The following is a 17,459-nucleotide window of genomic DNA, read 5'->3' as shown; positions in this document are numbered from 1 at the left end:
CAGCGGGTTTACTGCACTTGGAGAAGAATTAATGTCACTATTGTATTGATGTCCCTTTACATTACCATTGTAGTGATGATCATGGATTGTTTTTGCGCTCTAGAAAATACGATATTACAATCTATATGTTTTTATTACGTGCTAATGTGCAAGGCCGCCTGTGTTATGGATAAGGCAACACACGATGAACCGTTGGTTATCTCAGAGTCATGAAGACTGCCTCATAACGTGGATCGTGCTGGTATATCTCCGTGGCTTTGTCAGACTGCAGTAGATGCTTTAATCATCTTGTGATAAAACGCCGACTGTTTCATAGTGTGGGCGGCCTGGTGTGTGCCTTATGAAAGGGAACTGTTTCCGAAAAAGCTTGAAAAATATAATTTGTCATTAGGTCTGATAAAATAAATGTGTTGTGGGTCTTTCTATTGATTTAAAATTGTTTAGGGGTTCGATCCCCGGCCGCGTCATACCAAAAGACGTTAAAAGATGGTACTTGTTGTTACCCTGTTTGGCGCTCGGCATTAAGGGGCTAAAACAAGGACTGGTCGGCTCGGAGTCAGTATACTGTGTCTGAGTGGGGTATTCATGTTAAACTGCGGCATGGTATCTAAGTGAGCTAGCACTATAAATCGGCATCTGTCCGGACTAGTACAAGCAGCCACACACACACGCACACAAACACACACATACGCGCGCGCGCACACACACACACACGCACGCACGCACGCACGCACGCACGCACGCACGCACACACACACACACACACACGCACGCATTGCTGGTCACTGAGCTGATCGTGTACATTGCTGTCGGTCACTGTTTGTTTGTTTGTTTGTTCGATGGTTTGTTTGTTTGTTTGTAAATCAACTCATTAATATTCCAGCGTCGATCTGTAAATGATCGAGTTAGGACCAGTCAGTCCAGTGATTGACATCATGAGCCTCGATCTTCGCAATTGGGATACGATAACATGCATTACCCAAGTCAGCGAGCCTGACCACCCGATCTCTTTAGTCGCTTCTGACAAGCATGAGTTGCAGAAGCATAATTCGAACTAATTCTAAGACTAATCGTCGCGGGACTGTTGGGATCACATCCAACAACACCAGCTGCAACAACATGACCTCAAACAATACCACCACCAACAAGACCACATCCAACAACACCAGCTGCAACAACACGACCTCAAACAATAGCACCACCAACAAGACCACATCCATCAACACCAGCTGCAACAACACGACCTCCAACAATACCACCACCAACACCCCCACCACAAACGAAACCATCTCCAACGGCAACAAGACCACCTCCAACAATACCACCACCAACACCCCCACCACAAACGAAACCATCTCCAACGGCAACAACACCACCTCCAACAACATCACCTCCAGCAACATCACCTCCAACGACAAAACCACTCCCACCCACCCTTATCCAACAACACCAGCTGCACCAACACGACCTCAAATAATACCACCACCAACATCACCTCCAACAACACCAGCTGCAACAAGACGACCTCAAACAATATCACCACCAACAAAACCACATCCAACAACAACACCAGCTGCAACAAGACCACCTCCAACAAGACCATCTCCAGCAACATCCCCTTAAACGACAAAACCACTCCCACCCTCCCTTACCCAACAACACATCCATTCCCAGCCACCCTACCCAACCATCTTACACGACACCCCCACCCCAGAGAAAAAATCCGTGTGTGCTCGTCTGGCCTGTATTTTTTCACCCAAGGGCGGATCCAGCATCATTAAAAGGGAGGGGTCCAAAACATCAAAAGCCTCTCTCAGTCAATATTACTGCCCACAAGGTACAGTAATAACTACATTTCCCTTTGAAAGGTTTTGTTTGTTTCTAACCACATTTGCTTTTGAAAAGTGTTAGAAACAAACAAAACTTTTCAAAAGGAAATGTAGTACGTTGTAGGCAGTAAGGTCGTGGTCCGGGCCCTCTGGACCACGCCCACCGCCCCACCCCCTCTGGATCCGCCAAGGCATACATTCGTCACCACTCGCCCCTTTCCGTAACCTGCTTGAAGACTCGTGCCCCTATCGATGAATGTTATGTGCGAAAATACGACAAACCAATCAAAATGCGCGTATGGTTTCAAGTTCTTCGTCAAAGAATCCCTCAGATATCATTTTTGATTTTACATATGTCTTGCATCTAAAAATATACTTAAGACACAGTTAAATGTGTTCAATCATACTGTATAATACCTTAAGTCCCGATGTGTCTTAAACAGCATCTGGAATATATATGACATGTGGGAAATGTGCGTGAATCATTACGCAACGAGTTGACAATTTATTTAGTTATGCCCGTTTGCGCTTAGACGGAACCCAGTCGCAAAAAATGGCCACGAGAGGGGCACGAGTCGCTATTCGGCTTGTCCCGGAATAACACGAGTTGGTCACAAAGCACTATCACACATATCTTAGTACCTGAATGAAACGTCACTATATTCAAACATGGCCACACGCAAACACAGCAACGCTGTCTCTTGATCGTCGCCTTACGCAACGCGGAGGTTTCTTATCTCGCCGTCTAACTTAGTTATGCAAGAAACAACGTATTTATCTTTTAGCTTGATATACGTCCTCATAACATGGAAACTCAAGCAGCAATCTTATCAAAGATTAATGACACGACAACAGAAATAACCGCCAATACGATGCTTCTTTTATATCGCAACACAATGACAAGCTTTTGTAAATATTTCATTATCGTCCGACACTTCAATGTCAAGATGTCAACCAGAGAAAAGACCAACTGACTGAACATTTTTTAGTCGACTAAATATATACACCGTAGCGTGTTATAACATAAAATGATTCCTTTGCTGTCATTGTTGCAATTGTTTTTTTAAATATAATTCTTTTCCAACTGTTATTAATTAATATGACAATGGACATTCCGTTCTATTTTCTGTACAATTTCCCAGTTTTATCCCAAAAATAATTGTCCGGTTATAACAGCTCGGATTAAAAGTAAACATAATGAAATTTAAAGTGATATGCCGTATATAAAATGGAGATATTGACGCACGAAGGACGTCATTCACACGCATAAGACGAAGCAGAAGTTGTCATATCTTTATGAAAACACACAGTTACGACAGAAAAAGCAGAACCCAAATCAAAATGTACAAAAGTGCCTTTTTGTTAGCTCTAAATAGATACTGGCAAAACACAAAATGTGAAATTCAGGGGAACTTTTACACGAATTCTCTTATACCGTTTTAGACGGTAATATCAACAAAAGTTGATACCAAAATACAAAAGTACGAGATATACTTAATATATCATATGCTGACTATACAGGGATGCAGCTGTGCAGAGCTCTCATGCAACCGGAAAGGTAACTGTAAACTTTCATCTATTTATTTTTCGACATTTGCCTACTTATCTTCGACATTTCATAACAATGTCTGAACTTACTTTAATCTGCATAAGTATGAGGCTATTTATTACACGTTGATTGGGTGCACGTGCTGGATACAACGTAAATTTGCATGTAATTAGCTTATACTTATATACCATTTTTTTTGGGGGGGGGGGGGACGATTTTTTAATTGTGATTTACGAAGAAAATGTTGTGCGAACATGCTGCAGTTTGCAGTTTTGGAATGTTGAAATAATAATTGAATGTACAATAGAAATATGAAGGATTCATTCGTGCCTTAACTTCAGCAAGGTGCTTTAATATGGGCCGTCAGTGCTATGTTAATGACACGTAGAGAAATGACAGTTGCACAGTGTGTATTGATTATTTTCTATAGAATGTCATGTACAATTCGAGAGACCAGTTGGTCGGAAGCGAGATAGGAAGAGACTGGCAACTGACAGAGAGCGGCAACTTACAGAGAGTGGCAACTGATAGAGAGTGGCAACTGACAGAAAGTGGAAACTGATAGAGATTGGCAACGGACAGAGAGTGGCAACTGACAGAGAGTGGCAACTGACAGGGTGGCAACTGGCAGAGAGCGCCAACTGACAGAGAGAGTTAACTGACAGAGAGTGGCAACTGACAGAGAGCGGCAACTGACAGAGAGTGGCAACTGACAGAGAGAGGCAACTGACTGAGAGTGGCAACTGACAGAGAGTGGCAACTGACATAGAGTGGCAACTGATCGAGAGAGGCAACTGACAGAGAGCGCCAACTGACAGAGAGAGGCAACTGACAGGGAGTGGCAACTGGCAGAGAGAGGCAACTGACAGAGAGTGGCAACTGACAGAGAGTGGCAACTGACAGAGAGCGGCAACTGACAGAGAGCGGCAACTGATAGAGAGTGGAAGCTGATAGAAAGAGGCAACTGACAGAGAGCGGCAAATGAGAGAGAGTGGCAACTGATAGAGAGTGGCAACTGACAGAAAGTGGAAACTGATAGAGATTGGCAACGGACAGAGAGTGGCAACTGACAGAGAGTGGCAACTGACAGGGTGGCAACTGGCAGAGAGCGCCAACTGACAGAGAGAGTTAACTGACAGAGAGTGGCAACTGACAGAGAGCGGCAACTGACAGAGAGTGGCAACTGACAGAGAGAGGCAACTGACTGAGAGTGGCAACTGACAGAGAGTGGCAACTGACATAGAGTGGCAACTGATCGAGAGAGGCAACTGACAGAGAGCGCCAACTGACAGAGAGAGGCAACTGACAGGGAGTGGCAACTGGCAGAGAGAGGCAACTGACAGAGAGTGGCAACTGACAGAGAGTGGCAACTGACAGAGAGCGGCAACTGACAGAGAGCGGCAACTGATAGAGAGTGGAAGCTGATAGAAAGAGGCAACTGACAGAGAGCGGCAAATGAGAGAGAGTGGCAACTGATAGAAAGAGGCAACTGACAGAGAGTGGCAACTGATAGAGAGTGGCAACTGACAGAGCGTGGCAACTGATAGAAAAAGGCAACTGACAGAGAGCGGCAAATGACAGAGAGTGGAAACTGATAGAAAGAGAAAACTGACAGAGAGTGGCAACTGACAGAGAGAGGCAATTGACAGAGAGTGGCAACTGACAGAGATTGGCAACTGACATAGAGTGGCAACTGACAGAGATATGGAACTGACAGAGATGGGGAACTGACATAGAGAGGCAACTGACGCAGAGCAGCAACTGACAGAGAGTGGCAACTGACAGAGAGTGGCAACTGACAGAGATATGGAACTGACAGAGATGGGGAACTGACAGAGACTGGCAACTGACAGAGATGGGGAACGGCATAGGCACGAGCAATTGATCGAGACAAACAAGTGATGTGTTCGGACAAGGCATCAGTGCTAGACTGCACTGCGTAACCGCAATTTACTTGAAGACAGTGGACAAACATGGAGTGTTTCTTTAAGAGCTGTATGATGAAATCGAAAATGGTCTTGAGACAAATCAAAGACACAAATCTAGACATACAATTGAGGCAGAGACCTGTTCAGTATTGATTCCCAGAGCAGTCAAATGTAATCTATACCTTTGTATTGGATATCGGAATTTGGCAACAGAGTGCTACTCGCATGACAAAGAGCGGCCACTTCAAAGGCGGGCTGGCGGTTATAACATCTTCTATCGCATACTTGTAAATTAAGAGACAACATCGTACTACATACAGAGGTTTAATATTGACAATATCAACTGAAACACAGCTAGAAACAACCTGATTCATCTTGTTGCTAGGGTCTCCTTTATTTTTCGGTATCGTGTACATCAACAAGCAAAATATGTAGAACAAAGTACTTCACGTAATGGATCAATTTACCATTTTCACAGCGTTGTAGAAATACTGGAAGCCTTGTTAATATTGCAAGATAGATGCTTCATAATGCATATCTACATTTTTTTCTAAATTGTGACTACCATTCGGCGCCGAGGATAGCGTTAGTCTGGAGCTAAGTCACTGTGGGACTCCGTAATTCCGGAGAAAGCGGCAGAAGTAGTCAGTCTATGAATATTCACATGCTTTTTTAGTATTAAGATCTTCACATGTTTTTTAGTATTAAGATCTTCACATAAATCTTTATCGTTAAGATATACACATAAATCGTTAGCATTAAGATATACTCATAAATGTTTAGCGTTAAGATATTCACATAAATCGCTAGCATTAAGATATACTCATAAATGTTTAGCGTTAAGATATTCACATACATATTTAGCATTAAGATATTCAAATAAATGTTTAGCATTACGATATTCACATATTTTTTTAACGTTAAGATATACACATAAATCGTAAGCATTAAGATATACTCATAAATGTTTAGCGTTAAAATATACACATACATCGTTAGTATAAAGATATATACATAAATCTTTAGCGTTAAGCTATACACATAAACCTTTAGCGTGGAGATATTCATATCTTTAGCGTTAAGATATACACAAGGCGTTAGGATCTCCACATAAACCTTTAGCGTGGAGATATTCATATCTTTAGCGTTAAGATATACACATAAATCTTCAGCGGGAAGATATTCATATAATTCTTTAGCGTGAAGATATACACATAAATCTTTAGCGTTAATACATACACGTAAATCTCTATCGTGAAGATATACACATAAGTTTTCAGCGTGAAGATGTAAACACGAATATTTAGCATGAAGATGAACACACATATCTTTAGCAAGAATGCTGCAACCACAAGGCTTGCCCTACCAAGGTCAGGACTATACGAAATTAGGGGCGGTTGGGTAGCCTAGTGGTTAAAGCGTTCGCTCGTCACGCCGAGGACCCGGGTTCGATTCCCGACATGGGTACAATGTGTGAAGCCCATTTCTGGTGTCCCCCGCCGTGATATTGCTGTAATATTGCTAAAAGCGGCGTAAAACCAAACTCACTCACTATACGAAAATGTTAATCAGAAAGTGGACATCAATGACATTGGTGTGACTCATGTACGTGTTACAATGCAGCGATGTCATAGTGTAAACAACGTTGTGGCACAACTTGCGACATGCTGCAAAATGGGAATTAATTCCCTTTCCGCTTCATATACAATGCCCGGTATCTATGTTGGTTGGTTTGTTGTTCATCGCCCCACTCAGCAATATTCCAGCTATATGACGGCGGTCTGTAAATAATCGAGTCTGGACCAGACAATCCAGTGAGTGACATCATGAGCATCGATCCACGCAATTGGGATACGATGACATGCATCAACCAAGTCAGCAAGCCTGACCACCCGATACCGTTAGTCGCCTCTTACGACAAGCATAGTCGCCTTTTACAGCAAGCATGGGTTGCTGAAGACCTATTCTACCCCGGATCTTCACGAGTCCCGTACCTATGATATGTTTGTGAACAGAGCATTATGTCTATGGTCCCTGGAGACCCGTAAAGATCCGGGGTAGAATAGGTATTCAGCAACCCATGCTTGCCGTAAAAGGCGACTATGCTTGTCGAAAAAAGGCGACTAACGGGATCGGGTGGTCAGGCTCGCTGACTTGGTTGATCCATGTCATCGATCCCAATTGCGTGCATCGATGCTCATGATATTAATCACTGGATTGTCTGGTCCAGACTCGATTATTTACAGACCGCCGTCATATAGCTGGAATATTGCTGAGTGCGGCGTTAAACAACCAACCAACCAACCAGCTATGCTCCTGAACTCGCTGCATCATATCGGCGATAGATAGACTTAGAAAATATTTCCCTAGAACACTCTTATATACGTCAGTTCGGGTGACAGCAAATTCATACCAACTGAAGACCTTTAAAGTATGACTTTTTGCGGGAAACTAATTACATATAGATCATGAATTGACACTGAATCTTTAGATCTATGCATGCGTTATTAATGTTCTAATGTTCACATATATGTCGGTGTCTTATTATATTCTGTATGATATTTCAAGCTTAGTTTCAACCCATGAATGCCGAGAACAATTCGAGCCTGCTATTTCAACCCAAGCTTTGCTACTTTATGCCTGGCGTTAGCACTCCTTTTTTAGTTTTTAATGCAGGCGGATGACAGTTATAACTGATACGCAAACAGGTCCTCATCCGAGCGTAATGATCTGGTATTCTGCGGCACTTTTTTCATTTGTATTCCCACAAACGGGAACGTTTTTTTCATTACCAGCGATTATTTTGAACTCGTTTTCACAAGCATAGTGCTTACATCTATAAACACGGTAAACGTGACATTCGAGATCGCACTCTCTGCTCGTTCACATGCAAAAAGATAAGTCCTTTTTAATCGAATATCTATGAAAGTTACTTTCATCTACGGAGATGATACTGCTCACATCTACATAGATGTTTTTAGAATGTGGCACTTAGACCCTTCCATAATTACCCAAACTTTTCAGAAATTAATTCTGGACTCAGTTTGTGGACTCACGTATAAATAAGCGAATGAATTGATCAAAACTTTCCATGCTCGAGTTAGGTCACATGCTTTTCGTAATCGCTTGATATGATGACGGCTTACTTTGCGCCATCTTAGTAATGACCCTGTGTACAAAGGACACCAATAATCTGGACACCCAGGTTACCGACACTTATTATAGTCAAGACTCGATGATCTTGAAATGTGTTAATCAATAAAGAATAATGAGTGAGTGAGTTGGGTTTAACGCCTCTTTTAACAGTATTACAGTTATATCACGGCGGGTCAGCTTAATGTGGGAGGAAAGCCCGAAGTGATGCAGGTCTCAGACGTTTACCATCTTCGGTGAAACCCACGATGGTGCTGACAAACCTAGAAACATAATCGGGGCGAACCGGGATTCGAACCCACAATCATAGGTTTCTGGCGTGCCCAAGGGACGCAACTCTGCATAGCAAATGGCGGCGCCTTAGACGACTGGGCCACCCGTGCCCCCTAGAAAATGTATTTGTTAATCTGGAAGCTACGGTCCATACGACGACACCAATAAAGTCCTCTTTTACATACCTTAAAGAAATATGTCTACGAATTATACATAGATCGCGGTATGACAAGAAATTAAACGAACTTCCATTTCATATTCCCCATTCACACAGCGCATAATGGTGTCCTCAACAGAAACATAGAGTTTGCAGTCTATCGATCAAACAGCGTTATTTCATAGGATAGCATTGTTGAGTTACAAGAACAGTGATGGCAAGTTCCCCATGGAATAAAGAAAGGGCTTTGATCAAGGATTACTATAACAACCTTCTACATCGTGTAATTGTGTCTGTGTGTATCTGTCTATTTGTCAATGTTACGGAAGTAAATTTGTTGTGTTTATTGTTTAACGCGCACTCAGCGATAGATCAAGTACATGACAATCGAGGACATGACAATCCGGTGACTGATATTATGAGCAACGATCCACGCAATCAATTTAACCATGTCGCCGAGCCTGACCATCGGATCCTTTAAGAAGCCTCTACGGCAATCAAAGGTTTCTCCAAGCCTATGTTAAATATAACAAGGAATCACAGAGCTGGAGGCCTATTCTAACCAAGAGGTAATTGCTGGCCATGGGGACCTATTCTAACCAAGAGGTAATTGCTGGCCATGGGGACCTATTCTAACCACGACGTAATTGCTGGCCACGGGGACCTATTCTAACCAGGGACCACTTGCACAAAGCGATCTTAGCGCTGAGATGACCGTAACACCCATACTTTAATATAGGCTTACGATAGTCTTAGTGCTAAGATCGCTTTGTACAAGTGGGACCTGGGTTCCATCACACTGACTGTTTCTACTGGTAAGTAAGGTTTTAATTCACGATACATATGGACCGCCTCCGTGGTCTAGTGGTAGGGCGTTCGCCGAGACAGAAGTAGGTGCGGGTTTCGATCCCGCCCGCGTTGTACCAAAAGTCGTTAAACATGGTACTTGTTGTTACCCTGTCTGGCGCTCGCCTTAGGCGGATAAAATAAGTTCTGGTCAGCTCGGAGTCAGTATACTGTGTCTGAGTGGGGTATTCATGTTAAGGGGCGGTCGGGTAGCCCAGTGGTTAAAGCGTTTGCTCGTCACGCCGAAGACCCGGGTTCGATTCCCGACATAGGTACAATGTGTGAAGCCCATTTCTGGTGTCCCCCGCCGTGATATTGCTGGAATATTGCTAAAAGCGGCGTAAAACCATACTCACTCACTCACTATTCATGTTAAACTGGTATCTCAGTGGGCTAGTTCTATAAATCGGTATCGGTCCGGACTAGAACAAGCAGCCACACCAACCTATGCATGCACGTCGCTATATAAGTGCAATAATACCTTAAAACCCCATGTCACCTCACCTCACCTCACGTTACATATGGGGCGGTCGGGTAGCCTAGTGGTTAAAGCGTTCGCTCGTCACGCCGAAGACCCGGGTTCGTTTCCCGACATGGGTACAATGTGTGAAGCCCATTTCTGGTGTCCCCCGCCGTGATATTGCTGGAATATTGCTAAAAGCGGCGTAAAACCAAACTCACTCACTCACTCACGTTACATATATGTGATAATCCATGTCACAGTGAGGCATCGCAATACTTTTCGTAGTTCAAATGAAAAACCAATTATAAAGAAGGAGCAAAGCAAAAGCGATTGATCGGTGTGTTTTTCTTTCATTTAAATGCGTGGTGAACAAAACGACGCCCGACTGTTACTCTGCTCCCATTACCAAGGTGGCTCTTGTTCTGATTGCATTGTCATGTCGTAACCTGCTAAACAAACGGAAACCGGCCGCCAGAAATGGCGGTCTGATTTCATCACACGCCCATATAGTTGGACAACCAGTAATCATATTGAACAACGAACCAATATTGTCTCACTATTACACGTTCATTGCCAACACGGGTAACGATGAATTGCTCCTGTGCTGGGAAATCTGTTTGGCAGCTTGTGTTAATGTGTCATAGCAAGTGATGTTATCGTTGATAGGACATCCATTCTGTAACTATTAACTTTCTTTCCTCAAAAGGTCAGAGTTACCAGTATAAATATTTCGTGGTGAGTGATGCTATGTATTACGCGTTCATTAAAGTAATTCGATGTTATATCAAACAGCCTGGCAAAAGGAAGTACAGTAACTACGGTTATAACGAACTCAACGGAACCACTATTTTTTTCGTTATAACCGTCGTTCGTTATAAGCATATATACAGCATAGCTACAGAAAATAGTCGGGACAAAAACGTAAGTTCGTTATATCCGTCAGTTCGTTATAAGCGTGTTCGTTATAAACGTAGTTTACTGTATACACTCATGTTTTGCGGTGGAAATGAAACATACAACACATGTTTATTCAATGGGGATGTGTTTGATCCGGGTATCATAGATGTGTTTTAGACCTTAGGTTGCAGTATTTTAGCCTTTTAACGTTTTTCGGGGGCACGGGTGGCCCAGTCGTCTAAGGAGCCGCGATTCGCTGTGCAGAGTTGCGTCCCTTGGGCCAGAAACCTATGATTGTGGGTTCGAATTCCGGTTCGCTCCGATTGTGTTTCTAGGTTTGTCAGCACCATACCCGTGCTCGTAGGTTTCACCGAATTGGTAAACGTCCGAGACCTGCATCACTTCGGGCTTTCCTCCCACATTAAGCTGACACGCCGTGATATAACCGTAATACTGTTAAAAGCGGCGTTAAACCCAACTCACTCACTCACTTTTAATAGATTTTAGCCAAATTCTGTTTTCAAGTGTATACTTTCTTTTGCCCGGGGCTTACTTTACTGTCTTTCATATATAGGGTCACCTCTGTTGTGTAATTATTCCGTTGCGAGTGATGCTGTGTGTTTTGTGTTCAAGAACAATGCTCTTGCTGAGACCTGTGGTCGGTAGTATATACTCGATACCCTGGATAGGTTTATAATACAGATACCGACGCGACACATTCATTACCTGACTATATAGACCCGTGAAGATTCCGGGGTAGAATAGGTCTACATCAACCTATGCTTTCTGTAAAAGGCGACTATGCTTGCCGTAAGAGGCGACTAACGGGGTCGGGTGGTCAGGCTCGCTGACTTTGTCGATGCATTTCATCGTATCCCAATTACGTGGATTGATGCTCATGATGTCAATCACTGGATTGTCTGGTTTAGACTCGATTATTTACATACCGCCGTCATATAGCTGGAACATTGCTGAGTGCGGCGTTAAACATCAAACAAACATAATACGATATAGAATAACATTCTCGTGACCAGACTGTTAGTACACTTTTGTCGACGATTAACTTTGTATTTGAAGGGAATAATTAATGTTAAGTTCAAACTAGCTTTATCAAATACACATTCTACTCGTGATGAGACTGTTTGGTTCGATATCTGGTTATTCTCTGACGTTGTCGTTACATATTACACTGAAGTTAAGTTTACACTAGTAGAAACATTCATTAAGCATTAATTCGACTGATATTATGTGCTGAGAAACAATTGGATGCTTTGTGTAAATTCTGTGTAAAGGTACGGCTGCGCTCACCAATAAGAACATTTCTAGTCACTAATAACACTGGACTTTTCACGTTAAATTAAATTGACACGTTGTGTGTATGCTTAATATATAACGTAAGACTTTTACTTCGCATATTGAACTTTCATGAAGCAATATAACTGCATCAAAACTGTTTGACAGTTCTATGTGTGAATTATATCATGTAAGGTAAGATTTATGCTTTCCATGTGGAACTTTCATGAAGAAATATAACTGCATTAAAACTGTTTGACACGTTCTGTTTGAGTTATGTCATGTAAGGTAAGACTCGTGCTTTCCATGTGGAACGTTCATGAAGTAATATAACTGCATTAAAACTGTTTGACACGTTCTGTTTGTGTTATATCATGTAAGGTAAGACTTATACTTTCCATGTGGAACTTTCATGAAGTAATATAACTGCATTAAAACTGTTTGACACGTTCTGTTTGAGTTATATCATGTAAGGTAAGACTCGTGCTTTCCATGTGGAACGTTCATGAAGTAATATAACTGCATTAAAACTGTTTGACACGTTCTGTTTGTGTTATATCATGTAAGGTAAGACTTATACTTTCCATGTGGAACGTTCATGAAGAAATATAACTGCATTAAAACTGTTTGACACGTTCTGTTTGAGTTATATCATGTAAGGTAAGACTCGTACTTTCCATGTGGAACTTTCATGAAGTAATATAACTGCATTAAAACTGTTTGACACGTTCTATGTTTGAGTTAGATCATGTAAGGTAAGATTTATGCTTTCCATGTGGAACTTTCATGAAGTAAGATAACTGCATTAAAACTGTTTGACACGTTCTGTTTGAGTTATATCATGTAAGGTAAGACATATACTTTCCATGTGGAACTTTCATGAAGTAATTAATATATATAAACTGTTTGATACATTGTTTGTGTGCTTCCTACAGAGCTTCATAAAGTAATATACTACATTCAAACTGTTTGACACGTTCCATGTTTGAATCATATCATGAAAAGTAAGGCTTCTATGTTCTATATCGTGCAGTAAGACACGCTGTGTTTGCTTCAAATGATGAAGGACATGTAGAACTTTCTATGTGTAATAACACTACAGTACAGTAAGATAGTTTGATGCCTTGTATATTTCCCCTATATACTGTCTTATGCCAACCACACATAACTTTCAAGAAGTAATACTGTTGTGTGATGCTTTTGGTATATTAGGCTTTCACAATGCTCCACAGCGTTGCAGGCGCTGAGGATTTTATGTGATACCACACGCATTGCTATAACTGCCTTACCGTCCTTGATTTAAAGTGTAAATACATGCTTCGTAATGTTTCCATTTCGAAACAATTACCCCCTGTCATAATAATACATTGAGTTAAAGATAGAGTTTTTACAGAACAATTGTCAGCCAATTACCTGTGCTAGTTTGTCGCATCGCCTATCATCAGGTGATTGTTATTAACGTAAACACACAGAGAAAAAAACACACACAAAATGTGCGCCGTACTTTGTGTCGATAATCCTAATTACTTCCATCGCTAAAACGATGAAACGTAAAACCTGAGTTTATAGAACTCTTTCCATAATCATAAGAATTGACTACTAAATTCAGAGTCCATTTAAACAGTATTAGAAGCATGTGTTTTTGAAACACTATCGTATAGTGACGATAGCAGGTGTCGCGGAAATGTAAGCGTTTCTGGCCCGCCGGTGGCACCCGTCAGTGTAACCAAAAAGCGATGTAACCAATTACAATGTAACAATTCAGATTACACTAGATGATGCACTGCTTTAATCATAAATATTCACTCAAATTTGAAATATTAATATGACATCTCAAACAATAGTTCACTGAGCAGTGATTGACACACTGTTTTTATCACGAGACACAAAATTATTGTTCATCTCATGCAAAGCTATACAGAAACCCACAAAAGTAAATTCAAAGTTTAGCGTCATTTATCACTGTCAGATATTTGGAACGAGTCCGTGGCAAAAACAAACTACAAACGCCAGCAATTCACACAAAAACGAACAAGAAGCTTCCATATTAACTCCATCACAAATAAACAGGCCTACCTGCCACCATCGATGTGTAGACCGTCAGTAGAAAGGCACAAGTTGCTATATTTCCAATAAGCGAAGACATCCTGAATTGAGAAGCACGAATCCAAAAGTACCGCGATCTATCCAGCTACAATTCTCAGCGGGTTCTCTACGCGACCAATCTGTTGGCTGCACTAACAACTGTTCAGCTCAACAGGAGGCGACACTCTCCAGCCCTCGCTCCGCTGTCGTCTGCTTCCGCCGAGCTCCGTGCAGCGACGTAAACATTGCGGAGTTTACCGAGTCAACAGGTAAATAAAATCGAACAGACCGTTTTTGTACGCGGCTATTCCATTTCTCGATGATGTTTTGAGCTGTTTGATATGAGAGTGTAGAGATGTTTTTATTTAGCTAGATCTTATCGCAACATCTAGCGTTTTTCCACAATCAATGTGAATACGCGGGAATGAAATGAAATAGCTTTTCTAAACTACACGGTATTCAGAGTCATGTTAATAATCTCAAGATCATCAAATACCGATAAGAACAGTAATTAGACCCATAGTTATCGATTTTAGGCTAACAAATATGAAACGTCGGGAAATTTAAATAAATAATGTCGTAGCCAAGAGAAAACATATCACTGAGTTTGATTCAGTCATTACAAATTAATATGCAAATCTGTTTGAACAGCAAGCCCAAGCGCAATCATTTTATAACAGGGCTATTAAAGTAATCATTCATAAGCAGTTATCAACAATAATGAGCCTGCGTCTAAATGTTCTCTTTATGACAAACAGTATTCAACGTATTTTGCGTTGTAATAACGAGTGCCGGGGGGGAATAAGGGGGCGATGATGGATGAGGATGTTTCCGCGTTGAGTTCAGTTGTCTTCATTAATAAATATCATAACTGCATGTTTACATATTTCGATTACGAATACGAAAATGAAATCATAATCTATCTAAGAGGGTGTAATGTCACAATGAACCTAATTTCGTGGAAGTGTATTTGAAGCGTGTCATGTTTGCTATGCTTGTTGCAAGACATGAAAAGTATCGATTTTATTTTGTAATTTTCTGGTATTGTGATTGGTGTGTACATTGCGACCACGCTCTCTCTCTCTCTCTCTCTCTCTCTCTCTCATACACACACTATCTCTCTGTTCTGTCTCTCTCATACACTCTCTCACATATACTCTCTCTCTCACTCTCTCTCTCACTCCCATACTCTCTCTCTCTGTGCTATCTCTCTCACATACACACACTCTCTCTTTATCTCTCTGTTCTGTCTCTCTCACATACACTCTCTCTCACATATACTCTCTCTCTAAATTACACTCTCTCTCTATTTCACATACACACACTCTCTCTCTCGCTCCCTCACATACACTCTCTCTCTCTCACTCTCTCTCTCTTTATCTCTCTGTTCTGTCTTCTCTCTCTCTCCCCGTCACTCTTTCTCTCTCGCAGCGCTTGCTTAATATTTTTTCTGGCTATTGTGTCATCTAAAGTTCTCATTCTATTCCTCTCTCTTTCTTTCTCTCCCTCTCTCTCGCAGCGCTTGTTTAATATTTCTTTCTCGCTATTGTGTCATCTAAAGTTCTCATTCTCTTCCTAAATGTCTCTCTCTCTCTCTTGTCTCTCTGTGTGTCTCTTCCTCCATTCCCTCTTTATCTCTCTATTCTCTCTCCCCCCTCTCTCCCCGTCTCTCTTTCTCTGTCTCTCTCTCGCGTGTGTACCTATTGCTGTGTATGTGTCTCTCTCATTCATTTTCTTTCTATCTCATTATCTCTCTAACACGCATTGTTCTTAGATGCTGTATCTGTCGACTCTTTCGTCCTTCCATTCTATTTCTGTCTGTCTGTCCGTCCGTCCGTCCACTGGATACTTTTTATAAACTGTACATCAACGTCTCTCCGTGCGACCCTCTCAGCCTTCGCAGCTTCTCCATACTCTTTATATCTCTCATTCTCTCTGTCTGTCCCGCCATTAACCTTTACCATTGTACCGTCTCTGAACATGTATGTCTCCCATATAGACACTCTCAATACATCTTCCTACTCTACCCGTTCCTATCAACCTGTCATTGACCCTCCCTCTATTTACCCTCCAAACACCGCAGGACGTTCTTTCAAATTGACACCCGTTTGCTAACTAACACAGTCACCGAAAACAGTTACAGTAAAGTACGTTTATAACGAACACGCTTATAACGAACTGACGGATATGACGAACTTATTTTTTTGTCCCAGCCACTGCTGTGCATATGCTTATAACGAACTACGGTTATAACGAATTAAAATTAGTAGCCCCGTTGAGTTCGTTATAACCGTAGTGTACTGTATTATATATATATCACGTGATGAGGATGAGGATGGGGAGTTACAGATGGGAAGGGGGTGATATTGGGATGGTGTGTTAAGATATCCGTAGGACCTCTTCATGAACACCTTTTGAAACAGGTCAATATATATATATATATATATATATATATATATATACAGTAAACTACGGCTATAACGAACTCAAAGCGACTACTAATTTTTAGTTCGTTATTACCGTAATTCGTTACAAGCTATATACAGCATAACTACAGCAAATAGTCGAGACTGAAAAGTTAGTTCGTTATATCCGTTAGTTCGTTATAAGCGTGTTCGTTATAACCGTAGTTTACTGTAATATATTTGCGATTCTCATATAAACCGTCGGGAAAAAAAGTGTACACTTGAAAAGTCGATTTTACCCAAAAATTACAAAGGTTACCAAAATGTTACTAGGCTGAAGATAGTCACAGCAAACAATGATACCCGTATCAAATACATCATGTTTGTTAGCCACCATAAAAAAAACGTGTATTTGTTTTTTGCCGGCTGTTTAGATACAATAACATTCCTCGACATGTATGTGTACATTGCTCTCTCTCTCTCTCTCTCTCTCTCTCTCTCTCTCTCTCTCTCTCTCTCTCTCTCTCTCTCTCTCGCAGCGCTTGTTTAATATTTCTTTCTCGCTATTGTGTCATCTAAAG

General features: G+C 41.5%; 1 protein-coding gene across 3 annotated transcripts in view; it reads right to left on the bottom strand.

The window, feature by feature from the left end:
• Positions 1 to 14,666, bottom strand: part of LOC124123264 — a 116,076-nt gene extending 101,410 nt beyond the window's left edge. For all 3 annotated transcript variants that reach the window (XM_046486575.2, XM_046486576.2, XM_046486577.2), the window contains exon 1: positions 14,465 to 14,666. In XM_046486575.2, coding sequence (XP_046342531.1) covers positions 14,465 to 14,534 — 70 coding nt within the window. In that variant the 5' untranslated portion in view covers positions 14,535 to 14,666. The remainder of the gene's footprint in view (positions 1 to 14,464) is intronic.
• Positions 14,667 to 17,459: the final 2,793 nt, after the last annotated feature.

Source organism: Haliotis rufescens, unplaced genomic scaffold (genome assembly GCF_023055435.1).
Source record: "Haliotis rufescens isolate VD_foot unplaced genomic scaffold, xgHalRufe1.0.p SCAF_77, whole genome shotgun sequence".
In the NCBI taxonomy this organism is placed as follows: domain Eukaryota; kingdom Metazoa; phylum Mollusca; class Gastropoda; order Lepetellida; family Haliotidae; genus Haliotis; species Haliotis rufescens.
This window is presented reverse-complemented; position numbering and strand designations above follow the sequence as displayed.